Genomic DNA, 23,625 nt, shown 5'->3' with positions numbered 1-23,625 from the left:
ATCCTGTTAAAACATGTTCTAAGACAACAACAAAAACTTCCAGCTCAGAGTAGGTTTTAGGATGTTAAGACACTGCTCAGAAACTGAGCCAGGTGTAAAATCAATTCATAAAAGTTCTCAGCTGGTAATTACAATAGTTTGATGTACCGCAAATGAAAAATTGTGATTGCTGACAATGTTGAAAATATGGGGAATAACCAATCGCAGAGGCATCGCCAGTTGTGAACTCTATAGCATGCTTCACACAAAATTTACATTTCAGTCACTTAGCAGACGCTCTTATCCAGAGAGACTTACAGGAGCAATTAGAGATAAGTGCCTTGCTAAAGGGCACTGACAGATTTTTCACAATGAACGTGACTGTAAAACGTTTGACATATTTTTAGTTTGACACAATCACTTTGCCTACTCTTAATTCTTCCCTAATATATTGGCATGGATAACATTTCTTTTTAAACCAATTCTGATGGTTGTTTAAAGCAGAATTTTGATAGATTTACTGTTATATCAACCAGCTCGTCACTCCTGTTTAAAAAGTCTAAATCGCTTGGGCACAGTAGGCATCAAGTCACTTGCATTAAACATTTTGAAGGGTCTATCATTTTCATCTAACACAATCAAAGTTAACATGGATGCCTTCAAAGCTAATTTTTTAACAATGTGATATTGCGCTCCAAAGGGACAACTTGAAATAATAAAAATAAGTGATTATTTATTAGCCTAATGGTTATGAGTTATAAGTATTTAGGCATATCATGTGAAATAGTCTTTGTGAAATAATTGTCAAAAGCCCAAGTCAGAAGTTTACATACACTAAGTTGACTGTGCCTTTAAACAACTGGGAAAATTCCAGAAAATGAAGTCATGGCTTTAGAAGCTTCTGATAGGCTAATTGACATAATTTAAGTCAATTGGAGGTGTACCTGTGGATGTATTTCAAGGACTACCTTCAAACGCAGTGCCTCTTTGCTTGACATCATGGGAAAATCTAAAGAAATCAGCCAAGACCTCTGAAAAATTGTACACCTCCACAAGTCTGGTTCATCCTTGGGAGCAATTTCCAAACTCCTGAAGGTACCACGTTCATCTGTACAAACAATAGTACGCAAGTATAAACACCATGGGACTACGCAGCCGTCATACCGCTCTGGAAGGAGACGCATTCTGTCTCCTAGAGATGAACGTACTTTGGTGCGAAAAGTGCAAATCAATCAGCTGATATCTCAAAGTGCTGTACAGAAACCCAGCCTAAAACCCCAAACAGCAAGCAATGCAGGTGTAGAAGCACGGTGGCTAGGAAAAACTCCCTCGAAAGGCCAAAACCTAGGAAGAAACCAGGCTATGAGGGGTGGCCAGTCCTCTTCTGGCTGTGCCGGGTGGAGATTATAACAGAACATGGCCAAGATGTTCAAATGTTCATAAATGACCAGCATGGTCAAATAATAATAATCACAGTAGTTGTCGAGGGTGCAACAAGTCAGCACCTCAGGAGTAAGTGTCAGATGGCTTTTCATAGCGGATCATAAGAAAAGAAACGAAGAATATGCCTTTTTTCTATAATCAAGACACCTGCCGTTAACTGTTAACTGGTTAGGCCAGCTAATGGAGGTCTCCCAAATATCTGTCAACTAGGTAGTACTCGTATGACTAAAGACACATATATAGCTATTATTTTTACCCTTAAGAGTAGGAGTAAAAGGCTCTATTTCTCAGCACTTGCGACCATTTTCCCACTCTGAGACGCTTCGTGGATATGGCCCCTGATCTATAGCTCCCTTTGCCTTTCCCCTCTCTCTCTCTGCTTGCCTCGGTCTGTCTAGCTCCGTCGTTTCTTCTCCCAGTCTTTCCACCTCTAGTTCCCCCTCTTTGTGCTGCAGCCTTTCCCTTCCATATGGATATCAAATTCAGCTCACATACCAGATGCAGTGAGAGGAGACTGAATCTACACTGCACCATTCATTCACTTACCTGTGAGACATCGTGGAAGTGCACACAACATAGAACTACACACTACATAGAACTACACTATATATTCCAAAGTATGTGGACACCACTTCAAGATAGTGGATTTGGCTATTTTCAGCCACACCCGTTGCTGACAGGTGTATAAAATCGAGCACACAGTCATGCAAACTCCATAGACAAACATTGGCAGTAGAATGGCTGGTACTGAAGAGCTCAGTGACTTTCAACCATCATAGGATGCTACCTTTCCAACAAGTCAGTTCGTAAAACTTCTGCCCTGCTAGAGCTGCCCCGGTCAACTGTAAGTGCGGTTATTGTGAAGTGGACACGTCTAGGAGCAACAACGGCTCAGCCGCAAAGTGGTAGGCCACACAAACTCACAGAATGGGAACGCGGAGTGCTGAAACACGTAGCGAGTTCCAAACTGCCTCTGGAAGCAACGTCAGCACAAGAATTGTTTGTCGAGCGCGTCATGAAATGGGTTTCATGGTTGAGCAACCGCACACAAGCCTAACATCACCATGCACAATGCCAGCATCTTGGCAGTCCTACGGGCGAATCTATGTTTGGCGGATGCCAGTAGAACGCTACCTGCCCGAATGCATAGTGCCAACTGTGAAGTTCGGTGGAGGAGGAATAATGGTCTGGTGCTGTTTTTCATGGTTCGGGCTAGACCCTTTAGTTCAAGTGAAGGGAAATCTTAACGCTACAGCATACAATGACATTGTAGACAATTTTGTGGCAACAGTCTGGGGAAGGCCTTTTCCTTTTTCCACATGACAATGCCCCCGTGCACAAAGCGAGTTCCATACAGAAATGGTTTGTCGAGATTGGTGGGGAAGAACTTGACTGGCCTGTAGAGAGCCCTGACCTCAAACCCATCAAACTAATTTGGGATGAATTGGAACACTGACTGCACTAATGCACTTGTAGCTGAATGGAAGCAAGTCCCTGCAGAAATGTTCCAACATCTAGTAGAAAGCCTTCCCAGAAGAGTGGCGGCTGTTATAGCAGAAAAGGGGGGACCGATGCCATATTAACGCCCATGATTTTGGAATGAGATGTTCTACAAGCAGGTGTCCACATACTTTTGGTCATGTAGTGTATTTGTGCAGTCGTTGTTTGTCCTTGCATAAGCTCAAGCAATACATTACAGGCAGGGTTGGGGAGTAACAGATTTGTAATCCCTTACATGTAATCCTTTACATGTAAGGGATTACAAAAAACGGTAACTGTAATCCTTCACAAGCAAAATTATTGTAATCAGATTAGATACTTTTTAAAAACTAGATGATTACTTTTAAATTCAGAAAGGAAAAAAAAAAAAACATTTGGCACTCCTGTTTTCTCAATGACATTCTAAATCAGCATTGGGAAAAAAGGCACAAGTTTAAGTTTGTTCCACCTGATCAAGTCTGGCCAGAAGTCAAAGACCACTATGATGACGCACCAAATGGGTTTGATGGATTGCAGGAATAGGCTTTTGTAGGCTACAGTCCAAGCTATGTCTTCCAATGGTACGACTGCTGTCAGCATCCAAATATTATCCAACTTGAATAAACGCTTGAAGGTAAGGATGAGAGCAGTGGTGTAGTCTACGGCGATACGGATATCACTTATTCTTTTTTATCTACATAGCGCATTGATGTGAATCCCACTGATGCGCTCTCATTTAGCTATTTGCGCCTTACGGATTGTGGTTGTTGCGGATGAATGATCACAAATCCAAATGTGTATTTGAACCCAATAATGGTTGAATTCAAGAAGTTTATGCTGCTTATCAATCATTGTTTTTGAAACCAGTGGACAGCCAGTGAAAAATGTGCTCGTAACAGCTGCACAGTGCGGTCCCAGCCTATGGAATAAAAGTGGGGCATTTATTGCTCTATTTAATTAATGATGATACAAATGTAATCCATAGGTCTAATGGACATGTTTTCAAACTCGCACACTTTTGATAGACTTTAAAAGGGACATTCTGTAGTTGCTACATCCCTTTTTGGACACACACACACACACACAACACACACCTGCAAGTTCCCAGACATTTCTGGAGGGGAATGGCCCTAGCCCTCACCCTCCGATCCAACAGGTCGCAGACATGCTCAATGGGATTGAGATCAGGGCTCTTCGCTGGCTATGGCAGAACATAGACATTCCTGTCTTGCAGGAAATCACGCACCGATCAAGCAATATGGCTGGTGGCATGCTGGAGGGTCATGTCAGGAAGGGTACCACATGAGGGAGGAGGATGTCTTCCCTGTAACGCACAGCATTGAGATTGCCTGCAATAACAACAAGCTCAGTCCAATGATGCTGACACACCGCCCCAGACCATGACGGACCCTCCACCTCCAAATCGATCCGCTCCAGAGTACAGGTCTCGGCGTAACGCTCATTCCTTCGATAAACGCGAATCTGACCATCACCCCTGGTGAGACAAAACCGCGACTCGTCAGTGAAGAGCACTTTTTTCCCCAGTCCTGTCTGGTCCAGCAACGGTGGGTTTGTGCCCATAGGCGACGTTGTTGCCGGTGATGTCTGGTGAGGACCTGCATTACAACAGGCCTACAAGCCCTCAGTCCAGCCTATTGCGGACAGTCTGAGCACTGATGGAGGGATTGTGCGTTCCTGGTGTAACTCTGGCAGTTGTTGCCATCCTGTACCTGTCCCACAGGTGTGATGTTCGGATGTACCGATCCTGTGCAGGTGTTGTTACACGTGATCTGCCACTGCGAGGACAATCAGCTGTCCGTTCTGTCTCCCTGTAGCGCTGTCTTAGGCGTCTCACAGTACGGACATTGCAATTTCTTGCCCTGGCCACATCTGCAGTCCTCATGCCTCCTTGCAGCATGCCTAAGGCACGTTCACGCAGATGAGCAGGGACCCTGGGCATCTTTCTTTTGGTGTTATTCAGAGTCAGTAGAAAAGCCTCTTTAGTGTCCTAAATTTTCATAACTGTGACCTTAATTGCCTACCGTCTGTAAGCTGTCAGTGTCTTAACGACTGTTCCACAGGTGCATGTTAATTAATTGTTTATGGTTCATTGAACAAGCATGGGAAACAGTATTTAAACCCTTTACAATGAAGATCTGTTTAGTTACTTGGATTTTTATGAATTATCTTTGAAAGACAGGGTCCTGAAAAAGGGTTTATACTTCCATTGATTCTTCAAACATATCTTTATAAACACCTCATGAGTTCAACTGTCACACTCCATGAGAACCCAAGTATAAGCTTGTTTTACTCCAATGTTGGGAAACATTGTAAATGTTAACTAACACTGTATAGCCTCATATCAAAATGATTGTTTTAACCATGTTATCATGGATGCTCAGTCCTTGCATCTACTGCTCTGTCTATTAATCTGAGAGTGACTACATTTCTCCAGGCACATCCATCCCTCAGCTTTTCACCAAAACAGAGGCGGGGCAACCGTTTTATCTGTGGGTTTGCCCTTTAAAACAGTTAAACAATAGGCTTATAGCAAATGCAGCATATGGCATTCATTTCACACATGTAAATAGCACTTTTCAGTAGTGCTCAAAGCATGCCATTCCAAGAGCGCAGCATTTATTTTTCAACTCGAATCAATGAGCCCAATCAGTCATCCATGACAACAAAATCATAAACAGAGTAGGGCTGGCTAATAAGTCCTTAGTTTTGGGGTTATGCTCAGAGAAAACAATTTGGCTAATCTATACTTCCAAGTCCTATTCTTGAAGGGCAAAGGGAATAACATTTATTGGAACGACTGTAATTCTGATAAACTTTGGTTTTTAATGTAAAGATATAATTTAATCGTATTATATTTAGTAGAACGCAATGGGTTAGAGGAAGTCAAACATCCATATGGCAGCTACGTAAACTTTAACATCGACTTATCCTGCAATCGATGTGGTTCAATTGGTAACACACATTTTTATTTTCTTCTAACGCCTCTTAAGGGGGAAGTAATCTAAAAGTAACTGAATGTAATCAGACTACGCTACTGAGTTTGGGCAATCCAAAAGTTACGTTACTGATTACAATGTGGCAGGTAACTAGTAACTTAACAGATTACATTTCGAAAGTAACCTACCCAACCCTGGTTACAGGTCTTTCACTGATCCATGTTTTAACCATGTATGGTGGTTCTCTCAGTTAACATAAGACATTTTGGCAGCTGTATTTAGCTTTCAAAGGCCATCATTGCTTTTGCCTGCTAGCCAAACAAAAGACAACATCATTTGCTAGCTGACAACTCTCAAAGAATTCAAGTTCCCGACAGCTATAAAAATAGCTGGTTTGGCATCTTTAAACAATCCAGAGCACCTTTCAATAGCCTCGTATTATTTTGGGATTCTTTTGGTCTGACTTGACTTATTCAAAATGTTGTGTTACAGCCTGAATTCAAAATGTATTACAAATATTTTTCTCACCCATTTACACACAATACCCCATAATGAAAACATTTTGAAATATTGCCAAATTTATTGAAAATGAAATACAGAAATCTCATTTACCTAACATATTGCCCAAGGGGTGTGAATACTTGAAGAAGCACCTTTGGAGGTTATTAAAGCTTTGAGTCATTTTGGGTGTCTGTATCAGCTTTGCACATCTGAATTTGGGGATTTTCTCCCATTCTTCCTTGCAGATGTTCTCAAGCTATGTTAAGTTAGATGAGCAGCAGCGGTGAACAGCAATCTTCAAGTCTTTCCACAGATTTTCAAATGGTCCTTCTTGCCCGGACGGCTAGCTCTAGGAAGTCCGATATATATATATATGTATATTTTTAAATTTCCCAATGATGGAGACCACGGTGCTCTTGGAAACTTTCAACACTCTATAAATAGTTTTATACCCTTCCCCAGATAGAATTGTGATGAGGCATACATCTTGGAGCTCTACGTACTGTTCCTTCGACTTCATGGTATAGTTTCTGCTCTGACATGCACTGTCAACTGTGGGATCTTAAAAAGACAGTTGTGTTTCTTTCTAAATCATGTCCAAACAAATGAATTGGCCACAGGTGGACTCCAATCAAGTTGTAGTGAAATCAAGAAATTCCCCTTTCCCTTGTCTTTCCACTTGAGGTGTCATAGCAAAGGGTTGTGAATACTTATATAAATGAGATACGCATTTTATTTTCTTCAATACTTTTGTAAAAAACCTAAAACATGTTTTCACTTTATCATTATGGGGTATTGTGTGTAGACAGGTGAGAGAAAAAAAAACATTGTAATCCATTTTGAATTCAGGCTGTAACTACAAAATGTGGAATAAGTCAAGGGGTATGAATACTTTCTGAAGGCACTGTACGTTGCTTTCTGCAAGCATGGCCAACAGAACGTGTGTAACAATTGTAACGAAGGTGTAACATGGCAACCTCATATGTTGCTACCACTCAGTGTTCATATTCACTATCTACATAATGATGTTGAAACTTTGCCGTTTTGTTTCCTGGGTCACAAAATGCCATTTCTGAAGGCTTTTTTGTGTGGGTGGCACTTGGACTAGTGGTAGGGAGGAGGGAGATCAAAATAAAAGTTGGAGAGAAAACGTCAGGCTGACAATTCATGTGTGCCCAGTCAATTACATGTAAATGGGGTATCATTCTCTTCCAAGTCTCGCAAGAGAATAGTAATACAGTATGAAGTACTTCCTAAAATAACTCAAGTGATTTCCTGTACAGCTACAGAGCTCTGGGCTGATGTCTAATACTCTCAAGGGGGGATGCGTAGGCACAAAAGGGGGACATCAATTCATGCTCCAGAAACTCCCCTGAAATCGGTAGTTTACTGACAGACCACCGCTTAATTAGCTAATGACCTAGATATTCACCACAGACAGATCTTAAATTTTGTCAAAAGACCAACATATCATTAATGGATTCTCAAATGGTACCCAGTCAGGACCTCCCATAGTGCAGTGTCACCATCATTCCAATTAAGTATATCTGAAGCAGCAATCTTGACAGCCAGCAGTCCCAAAAGGACTGTACAATAGTTATTTGTGCCATTTCCCATTCATCCCCACCTGTTCATAGTGTTTGCTGTGTTCCCCCAACCTAGGGGGTAGCATGCAATGCACTTCACTCAGCAGCGGAAACCCTTTTAGAAGAAGAGGTTTGTCCATGGTCATTCAATATTAAAGCCATGTAGACTTGCCAACATGCAGAGGCAGTGCTGGTTGTCGTGCAGTTTCCAGAGCAGGGGCTGCACAGAATACGGCATCAGGTATAGCAGCCACTGTGCCTTAGGATTGCCTTTTCTTTTTCTGTCAAGCCTGATAAAAAGATCTCAAAATGAAATGAAAGCTGGCAAAAGATCCTTTTGGATGAAAAGCCTCAGCAGCAAAATGAGTAAGGGGTATCGATCCATCGATAGGAGAATGAACACTCCCTTTATAGTTGCCACTGCTGCATTTTCTGGCAGGCATGCAGATAGACAGAGCAAGAGACTGGTTAAGAGACAGACACGGAAGGAATAGGGCAACAAATTAGACTGATGCCATACTCAGACAGTGATACCGAGTTAGACAAAAAAAAAAACGAATGAAGATAGAAGAGACGGGGAAAAAAAAAAGTAGGGAGAGGGAAAAGCAAAACAACAAGCCTGCATTGGCAGCACCCCAGCACTGCATGAAGGGATGGAGGGGAGGACACGGGAGGTCTACAGAGGGCTGACCGTGGAGGCACTCGGGGAGGTCTTGGCCGGACACCAGCCAGTTCCTGAGGAGGCGCAGATGGTAGGGGCACTGGTGCAGGTGGTGGGCCATGGCCCTGTCCAGAGAGGGGCAACACAGGAGGGCCGGGTCAGTGACGAGCCCCTTCAGCAGCTGGGCTACAAGATGCTCGTCTAGGGGCTCTGAGGAAGAAGAGGCAGAGCGAGGAAGAGAGCACAGTGGAAGAGGAGCAAAAAAAAAAAAAAAAGGCTGTAGGTGGGCCAGCATGTGCATAATGCTAAAGGGGCAGGCACTCGTTTTCATTCAAAAGAAACAAGGCTACAGGTCCCAGGCTCATCCACTCAACTGACATATGGAGAAAGGAAACACAACTGTCCAGAGCTACAATTCTCACCATCTGATATTCACGGGGGTAATGCATATTCGAAGCCTAAAAATGGTAGAAATGCTTACAGGCATGTCAGTCATAACGCCTCTTTCCTCTCCACGAATTACCAGTAGTCACAATACTCCCCCCCAACACCACACCTGTCTTAGGAGTGTAGAAGATCAAAGGGCGATGCTTTCTTTCAAGAAAACACTGAACTACAAAACAAGGCATCAATGTTTTCATGTGTAATAAAAAAAAACGTCACTTTTATCTCAAAGGGGAATGGAGATCATAGAAAATGGGAACACATGCAAAGACCCTATGAGTGTAGTACCTATAATCGCCTCAGAAATACTGTAAAAAAATTGAACAGACGTAACGATATCTACCTGAGATAAAGATTAGCCCAATGTCAATCTCAAATAGTTCCTTTGATCTCATGCATCATTCATGGCAACACAGTATCGCGTGACTGTGGATGTCTAACTTAGATGTCTAACTTAGAGGTCAGAACAAAGGCAACAGGTGTTAATGGGCAGATGGAGTGGGTTGGTTACATGAATGAGGTCTGCTGAGCACTGTAGGTCGGATGAATAGAAGAATTACTGTGCTTCAGTAACGGGAAATCCCTGTTAGCGCCCGCTTAAAAACATAAAGAATCAGACCAAAGACAAAGAAAAGCCATTTATCCACCCCACCTCTCTTTAAGTACTGCCAGTTTATATAGCTTTATTCATATACTTCATACGTGACGCAGGTCCAGACCGTACTGTATCCAACCCACCTTTCTACATACTGCATGGGCTGCACTGTTTAGGGCCTCATATAAAAACACTGATCAACATAACCATCGCAGTGAGTACCAGCAGAAGTCCACGCAAATCTCTGTCAACACAGAAACCATGTGTGGAATGTCTCAATTACGGAGGCTATGCATAGTCCATCTGCTCCTTGTAGTCAGATGATTCCAAGCACTTGGATGACATACAATACTGCAATACTGCTATTCGGACTCAATACTGCTATGCCCCCCCGGATGGGCATTCTTGATAACAGAAGTTTTCGGTGATTAAGTGACGTGGACACATAAAGCAACACATATACGGCAATATCTCTTCCACAGAACGTTGTAATGTGAATGCCCTTTCTGTCAATCACCAAGTGGTACAGCCACGTTTGATCGCCAAAACATGAATTAAAATGAAAGGAATAGACTCAACCCTTTCCTCCATTACCCATCGTTGGATGCTATTATTCAGTATGTTTAGCACAAACTCCGTTTTCATTGGGTCAAACTGAAAGGTCTATCACGAGTCGAACAAGAGATTTGACAGTCATTTCATGAGTAAAAAGTAGTTTTTTTGAAGGCTATTCATTAGCTTTAAACACCGGTTATCCGAATCTAAAAGTAGACTTGAATGGTGTAGGGGCTAATCATCTCTCCAGAGAATGGGTTTGAATGAACAAATAGGAGCATGTGAGGATAAGTAATATGTATACACAGCAACACATGGCGATATATCAGAGGGGATATATTCCATATACAAATACTGAGTGTACGAAACATGCTCTTTCCATGACATAGACCGACCAGGTGAAAAGCTATGATCCCTTATTGACGTCACTTGTTAAATCCACTTCAATCGCAGTAGATGAAGGGGAAGAGACAGGTTAACAAAGGACTTTTTTAAGTGTTGAGACATGGATTGTGTATGTGTGCCATTTAGAAGGGTGAATGGGCAAGACAAAAGATTTAAGTGCCTTTGAACGGGGATATGGTAGTTGGTGCTTGAGGCCACCGGTTTGTGTCAAGAACCGCAACGCTGCTGGGTTTCACACTCAACAGTTTCCCGTGTGTATAAAGAATGGTCCATCACCCAAAGGACATCCAACCAACTTGACAACTGGGGAAAGCATCGGAGTCAACACAGGCCAGCATCCCTGTGGAACGCTTTCGACACCTTGTAGAGTCCATGCCCCGACAAACTGAGGCTGTTCGAGGGCAAAAGGGGGTGCAACTCAATATTAGGAAGAAGTTCCTAATGTTTTGTACACTCTGTGTATTTCCATCCTGTAGGAAAATGGTGGGTCAGAGAGACATATATTAACAGATAAATGCAGTGTAGAGGCCGGTAATCACAGACGTTGTTAAGAATGAACGTCAAAACCAAACAGATGGAGACAGGACGTCTTGTGAAGTAGAAACTCAGAGAAATGGAGATCTTGATATTATGATGTCATTACGCAGCCAATTTCAAACACAAATAGTTTCCCCAAAAGACATGCAAGATAAAAGGGAAACTAAGGAGTGGCGAGGTATACTTGAAAAAAAGGCAGACATACCGTTAGTCGGATGCCTGGCAAACGACACAGAAAATCTCTTTACTGCCGGCATAGAGAACAGCTCTGAGGAAATAAGAAGGGTAACTGGCGTTACTGGGGATACATGCTACCTGTACACATGCCTGTATCTAGTGTGAGTGCATATGTACCTACGTGTGTGTTTTCCTGACCCCCATGTGTCTTTAAACAAATACATTTTTTTATTTAACTAGGCAAGTCAGTTAAGAACAAATTCTTATTTACAATGACGGCCTACACCGGCCTACACCGGCCAAACCCTAACGACGCTGGGCCAATTGTGCGCCGCCCTATGGGACTCCCAATCACGGCCGGTTGTGATACAGCCTGGAATCAAACCAGGCTCTGTAGTGACGCCTCTAGCACCGAGATGCAGTGCCTTAGAATGCTGTGCCAATCGGGAGCCCAAGTAGGTCCCCTCTATAATGCTGCAGCTATGTACGGTATTGATGTGCCTGTGTGTGGTGAGTGATATGCAGCATGGGAAGGCAGCATGGAAGAAGGGGTAATGAAGGAACAATGGAGAATGTGGATGGGATGAAAAAGTGAATGATAACTCAATTGTGGTTGTTTTGAATGGAGACAGAGGACTGACATTTGGCACTGGTGAAGTGGGCATTTGCGGAAGTCACAAATAGCCTAAAATGTACTTAAATCTTCAATCTTTCTGGAACAGTCTTTTGAGTCTATTCTCTATAAAGAATATGCTACGATAAAATTATCTGGAAAGGAAACATCCAGTGATGGTAACTGAGATTTAACAACAACCTATATTAAAATAGTGTAACCATCTGGATTTGAGAGCTGTGACTGTAAACACAATCCTTGCTCATTTGTCCTTGCAACGTACCAGTGCCTTTGGCCAGCATTATATGAGTGAGTGAGTGAGTGAGTGAGTGAGAGAGAGACTGCAAAAACACACAAACACAGAGACAAAACCCCCATCACCAGAGAAAAGCCTTGGTGTTATTCTAAACCCCCCACATCTCTAGTCTCATACAAGCAAAAGATGTAACATGTTCAAGCATAATATTAAAGCGACCATTTCGTAAAGTAACCTAATATCAAGTATACGGTGAAAACAAAGTGCACAGTGACACCCATTGGACAAAACGGGCACTTCAATTCAATCCGCAGTGGAACAATCGTTCCTCTTCACATGCAGGTGGCAGGTCATTTGTTCTTCATATTACATACTGTACAGTTACTATCAGGGTGCTGGCTGATCTGACTCGATGACAAGAGGTAGGTGTCAGCTTTTGAATTAAGCCAGTCTTTGTGCGCCAACATTCCAAGCCATATGCCCTGATTAAAACATTTGCGAGAATCAGAGTTCAATTTATATGAGGCCCCCCTGGTGGCTATAATAATAGTCAACTCACCATTTCCCTCTATAGTGAGTCAGGAAATTGTGGTATGCAAGTGGGAATTATGCAAAGATGGATTAATGGATCTCAAGACAGATTAGAAAATTCCCTGTTGATTAACAAATCTTTTTACCCCCTAGTTATGACATGCACACTGATACAGAATATATACGATTGTATAGACGAGATTTACTTAGCAACCTAATCACACACCGGTTATGTCATTTAATCAAAGGCCATGTTGCTTTGATTAGGAGAAGCAGGATTACTGGTCATGAGTAACACATTTGATTGTGCGCAATCCAATACCAATCCATGCAATGTATAAAACCTACATTCTTAGCATATAATCACAATTGTGGTCACTGCTCATGCTGTTGGGGGGGGGGGGGGGGGGGGGGGGAGAAATCACTCAAGCAGAGGATTGTTCTAGAGGCAGAAGGATAGAGGGGGGAGAGGAGGGCTCTTGGATAATTTGGGTGATCAAATAACTTCTTGTCCACTAAGGTTGGGAAGGAGAGACAAGAGTGTTTGAGCAGGAACTAAAATGGCAGATATGGCGGACATTTGACATTTTGAAGTTTTTTTGTTTTTTTTACGGACACCATGTACGGCATTTTCAGCGGCCATGTGAAAAGACAGGAGTTAGATAGCGGTTGATAGAGACAGAGATGGATAGAGGAAGGGACGTACCATCTCCAAAAGGCAAACCGGGGGACAAGGGGGGTTTGCGGTGGTGGGTGCGGACGTAGTCCCGCAGGTTGGGGGCGCTAGAGGACACCCCCAGGACAGAGGCACTGAAGAGGCCCGAGCACAGGGACCCTGTTGTGGAAGAACCGCGAGGTGGGAGAGAGGAGGGGAATGGGGGATGGGGGGGTTAGTACTCATTGCACACCATGCTGTTCTTAATAAGAGCAGTTCAGAGTTGCTAAAGGGTGTGTGTGTGTGTGCGCCTGTGTGTGTTTATGAATAGAGTGGAGCACACAAACAGAGACCACTCCTAACACAGGGCCCCTAACCCCTCCTAAAAGAAAAATAGTTAAGGCCTCTCCTTAAGGTCTCCCGGGATAGGAGACTGCCTAAGGGCTTTACACTTATATCAACAACTGGTAGGACCACAGACAAAGGATGACATGGATTTAAGAAATAAGAGGGCTTTTTAGTGTGAATACAATGCAATACAATACGAGACTCATGAGAACCTAATATAACAAAGTAGTCAAGGACTGTGGGGACAGAAACATTGCTATTGTCACAAATAACATAGGTTTTCTATAACCATCTGTTCAATTCCTAAAGCAGTTGGCATAGAAATAGTCACAGCAGAATAAGAATGCGGCTTCATCTTTCCTTTATTCTGGTCTAAAGTGAGCTGTGCTGGAATCGATGGTTTGGTGGGATGCAGGGACAGCGACAACATTTGAATGGTCATTTCAAAACGGGTTGACATAATTGAACAAGCTTGGTGCATACAGTACGAGTATGGAAAAGCAGCGGAAAACACATGCACGAGTCAAACCAACCTCTCAGCCCAAGTTCACATCAATGAGAAAACATGTTTTTTTCCAGCCATTGTTTTTTTGATGCATCCATTGCACACTTTTATTTGTTTTATAAAGGCTTAGTAAGGTGTGAATATCACTATGTTAGAAAGTGGCCGGGGGTAACAAGCACCTCCAAATCCACGCACGGGGGACTAATTGTATCTGCGGTTATATTGAATCAACTTGTGGAAGATTCCTTGCTTCTCTTGACAGATTCATGTAAATAGAGACAGACTGGAATAGCATCCAGGGCCCAGACCCCCATATATAGAGCCCTATTGGCAGGAGAGGTCCTTGGTGGTGGGGCTCTAAGGCTACGTCCCAAATGGCCCCCTATTCCCTACATAGTCCAGTACTTTTGACCAGGCCCACGGTAGTGCACTCACTATAAAGGGAACAGGGGGGCCATTTGGGACACAGTCTAAGATGCATTCTCTCCACTGACTCTCCACTGACCTCTGGCCTACATAGTCTAAGCTTGGGAGCTTTGGCTGCTGGACCTACCTACCACCATGGAGTCACGGCAGCTATGCAGCCATCAGAAAGAGAGAGGAAGAAAAGGAGCGAGGGAGAGCGTGAGAAAGAGACAAACAGGGAGACAAAACAGACAGAACGAGAGAGAGAAAGGGAAAGAGAAAAGGTACAGAGAGAGAGAAAGGGGGGAGAGAGAACGAGAGGGCCGGAGAGAGAGCGAGAGAGCAACAGAACAAGAGACAGAGAACGAGAGAGCGAGCGAGACCCAGAGAGAGGTCATTCACATGACCCAAAGAGATTAGTGAGTGCTGATGACAGCGTTGCAGAAATATGACAGTGGCAGCAGTGGTTGGCAGAAACCAGATACCCACCTAGGCCAGTCGGTTTGATCTCAGGGGACTGGCGCGAGCAGGAGGGGAAGAGGCGGTAGGAGGCGCCCTTGGAGGAGGAGCCGGGGGAGGTCTCGGAGAGGACCTGGGTGGGGACAGGGAGACTGTCACAGTGCGACAGACCAAGACAGACAAACAGCTGACACTTAGACAGGTAGCGAAATAACCAAGCAGTCACTAATGGAGACATCAAATCAAATGTTATTAGTCACATGCGCCGAATACAACAGGTGTAGACCTTACAGTGAAACGCTTCCTTACGAGCCCCTAACCGACAGAGCAGTTTCAAAAAATACAAATAAGAAGAGATAAAAGTAACAAGTAATTAAAGAGGAGCAGTAAAAAATAACAATATATACAGGGGGATGCGCCGATACAGAGTCACTGTGCGGGGCACCGGTTAGTTAAGGTAGGATGTACAGTTGAAGTCGGATGTTTACATACACCTTAGCCAAATACATTTAAACTCAGTTTTTCACAATTCCTAACATTTTATCCTAGTAACAATTCCCTGTCTTAGGTCAGAATAATAGTAGAGAGAATTATTTATTTCAGCTTATTTATTTATTTTATCATATTCCCAGTGGGTCAGAAGTTTACATACTCAATTAGTATTTGGTAGCATTGCCTTTAAATTGTCTAACTTGGGTCAAACGTTTTGGGTAGCCTTCCAAAAGCTTCCAACAATAAGTTGGGTGAATTTTGGCCCATTCCTCCTGACAGAGCTGGTGTAACTGAGTCAGGTTTGTAGCCCACCTTGCTCGTACATGATTTTTCAGTTCTGCCCACACATTTTCTGTAGGATTGAGGTCAGGGCTTTGTGATGGCCACTCCAATACCTTGACTTTGTTGTCCTTAAGCCATTTTGACACAACTTTGGAAGTATGCTTGGGGTCATTGTCCATTTTTAAGACCCATTTGCAACCAAGTTTTAACTTCCTTGAGATGTTGCTTCAATATATCTATATAATTTTCCTTCCTCGTGATGCCATCTATTTTGTGAAGTGCACCAGTCCCTCCTGCAGCAAAGAGCCCCCACAACATGATGCTGCCACCCACGTCCTTTACGGTTGGGATGGTGTTCTTTGGCTTGCAAGCCTCCCCCTTTTTCCTCCAAACATAACAATGGTCATTATGGCCAAACAGTTCTATTTTTCTTTCATCAGACCAGAGGACAGTTCTCCAAAAAGTACAATCTTTGTCCCCATGTGCAGTTGCAAACTGTAGTCTGGCTTTTTTATGGCGGTTTTGGAGCAGTGGCTTCTTCCTTGCGGAGCGGCCTTTCAGGTTATGTCGCTATAGGACTCGTTTTACTGTGGATATAGATACTTTTGTACCTGTTTCATCCAGCGTCTTTACAAGGTCCTTTGCTCTTGTTCTGGGATTGATTTGCACTTTTCGCACCAAAGTACATTCATCTCTAGGAGACAGAAAGCATCTCCTTCCTGAGCGGTATTACGGTTGCGTGGTCCCATGGTGTTTATACTTGCGTACTATTGTTTGTACAGATGAACGTGGTACCTTCAGGCGTTTGGAAATTGCTCCCAAGGATGAACCAGACTTGCGGAGGTCTACAGTTTTTCGGCCGATTTCTTTTGATTTTCCCATGATGTCAAGCAAAGTGGCACTGAGTTTGAAGGTAGGCCTTGAAATACATCCACAGGTACACCTCCAATTGACTCAAATTATGTCAATTAGCATATCAGAAGCTTCTAAAGCCATGACATAATTTTCGGGAATTTTCCAAGCTGTTTAAAGGCACAGTCAACTTAATGTATGTAAACTTCTGACCCACTGGAATTGTGATACAGTGAATTATAAGTGAAATAATCTGTCTGTAAACAAGACATTTGTGGAGTGGTTGAAAAACGAGTTTTAATGACTCCAACCTAAGTGTATGTAAACTTCCTACTTCAACTGTACATGTAGGTAGAGTTAATTAAAGTGACTATGCATAGATGACAACAGGGTTTCTGGGATGATGGTGTTGATGTGAGCCATGACCAGCCTTTCGAAGCACTTCATGGATACAGACGTGAGTGCTACGGGTCAGTAGTCATTTAGGCAGGTTACCTTAGTGTTCTTGGGTACAGGCACTATGGTGGTCTGCTTAAAACATGTTGGTATTACAGACTCGGACAGGGAGAGGTTGAAAATGTCAGTGAAGACACTTGCTAGTTGGTCAGCGCATGCTCGCAGTACACGTCCTGGTAATCCGTCTGGCCCTGCAGCCTTGTGAATGTTGACCTGTCTAAAGGTCTTACTCACATCGGCTGCGGAGAGCGTGATCACACAGTCTTCCGGTACAACTGGTGCTCTCATGCATGATTCAGTGTTATTTGCCTCAAAGTGAGCATAGAAATAGTTTAGCTCGTCTGGTATGCTCGTGTCACTGGGCAGCTCTCGGCCGTGCTTCCCTTTGTAGTCTAATGGTTTGCAGGCCCTGCCACATTCGACGAGCGTCAGAGATGGTGTAGTACGACTCGATCTTAGTCCTGTACTGATGCTTTGCCTGTTTGATGGTTCGTCGGAGGGCATAGCGGGATTTCTTATAATCCTCCGGGTTAGAGTCCCGCTCCTTGATAGCGGAAGCTCTAGCCTTTAGCTCAGTGCGGATGTTGCCTGTAATCCATGGTTTCTGGTTGGGGTATGTACATACGGTCACTGTGGGGATGACGTCTTTGATGCATTTATTGATGAAGCCAATGACAGATCTGGTGTACTCCTCAATGCCATTGGAGGAATCCCAGAACACATTCCAGTCTGTGCTAGCAAAACAGTCCGGTAGCTTAGCATCTGCTTCATCTGACCACTTTTTTATTGATCTAGTCACTGGTGCTTCATGCTTTAATTTTTGCTTGTAAGCAGGAACCAGGAGGATGGAATTATGGTCAGATTTGCCAAATGGAGGGTGAGGGAGAGCTTTGTATGCATCTCTGTGTGTGGAGTAAAGGTGGTCCAGAGTTCTTTTCCCTCTGGTTGCACATTTAACATGTTGATAGAAATGAGGTAAAACTGGTCTTAATTCATTTGTAAAAACACAGACACATTACTTTACTAAGAATCTACTAATAGGGACGGGCTACAAAGAACGTTAAAATGCTATGTAGCCTGAGAAGCATTGGATTTCAGTAAAGTACTAGAAAATTAAAGTTTGTCTCTTTCTTCGTGGGTTTGGATTCAAACAGGCCTATCCCAGCAAAACAATATATGAACAGATGAAAGCTGTGCCTGGGTTGTGTTTATTCGTATTAACTCAAACAGGTAGGAACTACCTAGACTTATCCAATAAGAAACAAACATTTTTTATTTTCCATTTCAAACTGTTTTCCGTTTTGTGCACCAAAAGACACCACGCTAAACGTGGAATACACTAAATTTGGGACAGGGGACACAATAACTGATTTGGCCCTGATCAAGTACCTCCATGGAGCCAGTCTTGCGGTTACGGATCATGGGTGATCTTCTGATGCTGATTAGCTCAGAGAGAGGCAGGGCCCGGTCAGGCTCGTCCTGTGATAGGTCCTCCAGACTGCCTTGGTTGGTCTGCTTCTCCTGGTTCTGGATTGGATTAAAGAGACCGATGAGGGGGGCTGTGGACACACACAGACACACACACACACACCACACAGACCTCAGCGGAGGCAGGGCGGAAGCCAAAGCCCATAGGGACGTTGTCCTCGTCCTCACAGCTCTTCACCCCGGGACTGAAGTGGAGCTCCACGTGGAAACGCTCCTCTGAGCCAGGGTCCTGTTCAACACACACACACACACACAGAAACACAAAACATAAGCAATGATGCTATACTACAGAGGGAGTGAGTGGAAGACACACATACCAACAGGAAGGTACAGTAATAGTACCAGGTGTAGTAATACTTCAGGGACAGAGGGACAGAGAGGCCTAACTGACCTTGTTGTTATCTTCATACAACATGATGACTATCTGAGTCATGTAGTTGAGTTCAGAGACGGCACTGAGGTAATCCATGGCCTGTTTCCACTGCTGGTCCTTCACCTCCTGTCACACACACAAACACACTTGACATAACCAGAGAAAACTACAAAGTCTGCAATATTCATGACCTTGTCTAGTATCACAATTGGTACTTTAAGTGAACTATCCCTTTACAACAACTAACCTGGCCCCAGATCTGTTTGTGCCATCTTGACAACTCCTAAGCTATGATCATTGTCACTATTATAATGCCAACTAGATTTGGGACCAGGCTACTTTAACAACCCCCCTGCAGTGACAACGTACATCCAGTAGTCCGCCGTAGCGGAAGATGCTGAGCAGCGAGTGGACGTGGCTCTCGCTGGTGAAATAGAGGCGGGTCCGGACGTGACGCCCTGGAGACATGACCCCCCGCGAGTACCTGAACCACCAGAGGGAATGAAAGACAAAGGGTGATCACTTACGGGGGCTCTAGAGACACACCTCAATGGAGGGTTTACTGGATAGAAACTGAACCTGGGACAGTGGCTCACTCAGTGGTAGTGGTACATAGCCAGAACTGGACCTAGGAAAGTGGAACTCACTACTCAACACGGTGTTTTAAGAAATGCTCCTAGGGCGATCGCGGTTCAAATACTATTTATTGCAATTACTTTCACATACATTTTTAAGTAAGTATTTCATTAGAAAATACAAGTAGAATATTGGAATATATATTTGGAAATAAGTGTATTTTCAAATACAAATATTTAAATACTCCATGCATTTGAGCGCAGGTGTGTTTGGTCCTAGGGGTATTTGAAATGTATTTGGAAATAATTTTTAAATATTCAACTATCAAATAAAATTGTATTTATTCGTCACATTCGCCGAATACATACGGTGAAATGCTTACTTACAAGCCCTTAACCAACAATGCAGAGTAAGAAAATGTTAATTAAACTAAAGTAAAGAAAAGTAGCATAATAAATTAATAACCAGGATATATACAGGGAGTCGATGAGCGGGGGTACGTGTTAGTCGAGGACATTGAGGTCATATGTATATGTAGGTAGGGGTAAAGTGACTATGCATAGACAGAGTAGCAGCAGCGTAAAAAAGGGGTCCAATGCAAATAGTGCGGGTAGCCATTTGATTAACTGTTCTATTGACCTAGACTTGGTGCTCCGGTACGGCTTGCCTTGCGGTACCAGAGAGAAAAGTGTATGACTAGGGCCTTCTTCTGACACTGCCTGGTATAGAGGTCCTGGATGGCAGGAAGCTTGGCCCCAGTGATGGACTGGGCCGTATGCACTACCCTCTGTAGCGGATGCGAAGCAGTTGCCATACCAGGCGGTGATGCAACCAGTCAGGATGCTCTCGATGGTGCATCTGTAGAACTTTTTGAGGATCTGAGGGGGAATAGGCGTTGATGTGAACTCTTTACGACTGGCTTGGTGTGGTTGGACCACTACAGCCCTGTCGATGTGAATGCGGGCATGCTCGGCCTTCTTTTTCCTGTAGTCCACGATCGGCTCCTTTGTCTTCCTCACGTTGAGGGAGAAGTTTTTGTCCTGGCACCCCACTGCGAATTGGAGTGGGTCTATGTTTTATGGGATGATGGTGTTGTGAGCCATCGCCAGCCTTTCAAAGCACTTCATGGCTACAGACGTGAGTGAGGTCGGTAGTCATTTAGGCAGGTTACCATGGCATTCTTGGGCACAGGGACTATGGTGGTCTGCTTGAAACATGTAGGCATTACAGACTCGGTCTGGGAGAGGTTGAGCATTTCAGTTAGACACTTGCCAGTTGGTCAGCGCATGCTCGGAGTACACGTCCTGGTAATCCGTCTGGCCCTGCATCCTTGTGAATGTTGACCTGTTTAAAGGTCTTACTCCCATCGGCTACAGAGAGCCTAATCACACAATCTGGCTGGGATATGTACGGACGGTCACTGTGGGGACGGCGTCATCAATGCACTTATTGATGAAGCGGTGACTGATGTGGTATACTCCTCAATGCCATCGGAAGAATCCCAGAACATATTCCAGTCTGTGCAAGCAAAGCAGTCCTGTAGTTTAGCATCTGCGTCATCTGACCACTTGCGTATTGAGTGAGTCACTGGTGCTTCCTGCTTAAATTATTGCTTGTAAGCAGGAATCAGGAGGATAGAATTATGGTCAGATTTGCCAAATGGAGGGCGAGGGAGAGCTTTGTACGAGTCTCTGTGTGTGGAGTAAAGGTGGTCTAGTTTTTTTCCCTCTGGTTGCACATGTGACACGCTAGTAGAAATTAGGTAAAACAGATTTAAGTTTGCCTGCATTAGCCTCTTCTTCTGCCAGGCCTCTTCTGGGAAACATAAGATATTATAGTTTTTAATGTCCCATTGATAGGACAGTCTCAAACGGAGCTCATCCAGTTTATTCTCCAATGATTGCACACTGGCCAATAGGACGGATGGTAGAGGCGGATTACCCACTCGTAGACTAATTCTTACAAGGCACCCAGATATGCACCCCTTGTATCAGTGTCTCCTCTTCATTCGAATGACAGGGATTTAGGCCTGGTCCAGGAGCAGCAGTAAATCCTTTGCGTCCGACTAATTAAAAAAAATTTATTTGTAAAGCGGTAACACACCCATTATAACAGGGATCTAATAAGAACTCGGGCTCGGACAATGGACAAAGACAGTGTGGGACCAACTGCAGCACAGTGATGAGTATCTATAATAACAACTGATCCTAGATCAGTGGCAGTGAGCCTCAGACCGTGGTCACAGGTGGCACTGCAACTCACAGTGGGTGCAGCTTGTTGACGGCCTCGTCCTCGTGGGTCCTCTGCAGGTCTAGCTGGATCTTCTTCATCAAGGGCAGGCAGTAGGCCTGGGCAATGTCCATCTTTTCTGGCTTATTGATGCCATACTCCTGGAGAGAGAAACAGAAATATGCATTCTCAAAGGTATGTTTTAAGGAAATTATTTGGCCTTTAAATAAGCTTCGACTTAAAGATGTTACTTCGGTTGATCATTTTCTGACAGGTTCCTAAAACAGTAATTTCATAGCCAGGCTTACTGTACTTGAAGGGATAGCAGAGTAAGCTTAGTCGGCATTACGCATTTAAAAAAGGAAACGATAAGGAGTAAGAAAGAACCATCTTGAGCCATAATCATCCTCAGAGACTGAGGGGACGGGAGTCTAAAGTAACACGCTTGTCAAAAATCCTTCCCTCTGTGTGTGTTCACGTTTCTCTATCCAACCAGGAGCAAAGAAATGTTCAGAAGTCATGCTCCCCACTTAGGTCTAGACTAGGTCTAGACAACTGCCATAGTCCCCGTTTGCGCAGGTAAACGTGAACGTGTGGGTATTCGTCTTCCCCCCCTCACCTGAGGTATGACGATGTCGGCCAGGGCACGGGACAGCCTGAACAGCTCCAATGTGTCCTCCAGGCCCAGCATGGAGTTGTGCTGTGTGTCGTACTTCACACAGTCGTAGATGTCTGGGATCTTACTGATGTCGTAGCGGCCGCTCTTATTCCGGAAGTCCCTTTCCAGCTTGGACCAGCGTTGCAGCATCAGCTCCAGGGTCTCACTGTGGTACAGCTGCAGGTCTGGGAACAGGAAAGGACTTAGTTTACATTAAAAAAAAACAATCCCACCACCAAGGGGCACTCTGTACACTACGTTGACATCAGCAAACCGCTCGACCACATGACACCATACACGTGGTCTGCGGTTGTGAGGCCAGTTGGACGTACTGCAAAACTAGCTAAAACGATGTTGGAGGCGGCTTATGGTAGAGAGATGTACATTCAATTGTCTGGCAACAGCTCTGGTGGACATTCCTGCAGTCACCATGCCAATTCCACGCTCCCTCAAAACTTGAGACATCTGTGGAAAGGTGTTGTGTGACAAAACTGCACATTTTAGACTGGCCTTTTATTGTCCCCAGCACAAGGTGCACCTATGTAATGATCATGCTGTTAAATCATCTTCTTGATATGGCACAACTGTCAGGTGGATGGATTCTCTTGGCAAAGGAGAAATGCTCACTAACAGGGATAAACAAAGTTGTGCATAACATTTGAGAGAAATATGATTTTATATTTCTGGGATCTGATATTTCAGCTCATGAAACATGGGACCAACCCTTCACATGTATTGTTTATATTTCTGTTCAGTGTATATCACATTAGCAAAATGTAAACAAAACTGGAGACACCTAGTCATTTCTGGAGGTATATTTGACACGACGGCATTCCGATAGCTAGCAAAAGAGTGTAGGAGTGGTAGATAACTAACCGTCAATAACTTTAGCTAGCTAGCTAAGTAACTTCTCTATCTAATGGAGGTAAAACAATTAACTTATTTACAGTTGGCTAGTTAGCTACCGCACCGCTCTTTGGTAGCAAATGTAACAGTGAATTCAAACCTGGAAAGCTATCTCCACTAATGTTTACATTTTGACCTATTAGGAATGGGTCAAAAAGTCTTATATTGGACAATAACGTATTTCAATTCCATTCAATTCTAAGCAGGCTGGGCAGAGAACAG

The 23,625-nt window shown here is 43.8% G+C and overlaps 1 protein-coding gene across 14 annotated transcripts in view; it reads right to left on the bottom strand.

Moving 5' to 3' along the window:
- The window catches only part of ppip5k1b (diphosphoinositol pentakisphosphate kinase 1b), a 64,347-nt gene that overhangs the window by 6,731 nt on the left and 33,991 nt on the right, over positions 1–23,625 (bottom strand). For 4 of the 14 annotated variants that reach the window (XM_029758306.1, XM_029758308.1, XM_029758309.1 and 1 more), the window contains exons 19-28: positions 22,459–22,682; positions 21,873–22,000; positions 19,404–19,527; positions 19,053–19,160; positions 18,774–18,890; positions 18,563–18,700; positions 15,122–15,224; positions 13,426–13,554; positions 11,348–11,410; positions 8,637–8,816 (exon numbers count right to left, since the gene is read on the bottom strand). In XM_029758306.1, the coding sequence (XP_029614166.1) occupies positions 8,637–8,816; positions 11,348–11,410; positions 13,426–13,554; positions 15,122–15,224; positions 18,563–18,700; positions 18,774–18,890; positions 19,053–19,160; positions 19,404–19,527; positions 21,873–22,000; positions 22,459–22,682 (1,314 nt within the window). The remainder of the gene's footprint in view (positions 1–8,636; positions 8,817–11,347; positions 11,411–13,425; positions 13,555–15,121; positions 15,225–18,562; positions 18,701–18,773; positions 18,891–19,052; positions 19,161–19,403; positions 19,528–21,872; positions 22,001–22,458; positions 22,683–23,625) is intronic. The other 10 variants (XM_029758311.1, XM_029758307.1, XM_029758314.1 and 7 more) reach the window with 7 other exon arrangements.

The sequence above is a fragment of the Salmo trutta genome, chromosome 7, assembly GCF_901001165.1.
Source record: "Salmo trutta chromosome 7, fSalTru1.1, whole genome shotgun sequence".
Classification (NCBI taxonomy): domain Eukaryota; kingdom Metazoa; phylum Chordata; class Actinopteri; order Salmoniformes; family Salmonidae; genus Salmo; species Salmo trutta.
Note: the sequence above shows the minus strand (reverse complement) of the source record. Positions and strands in the feature narration are given on the sequence as shown.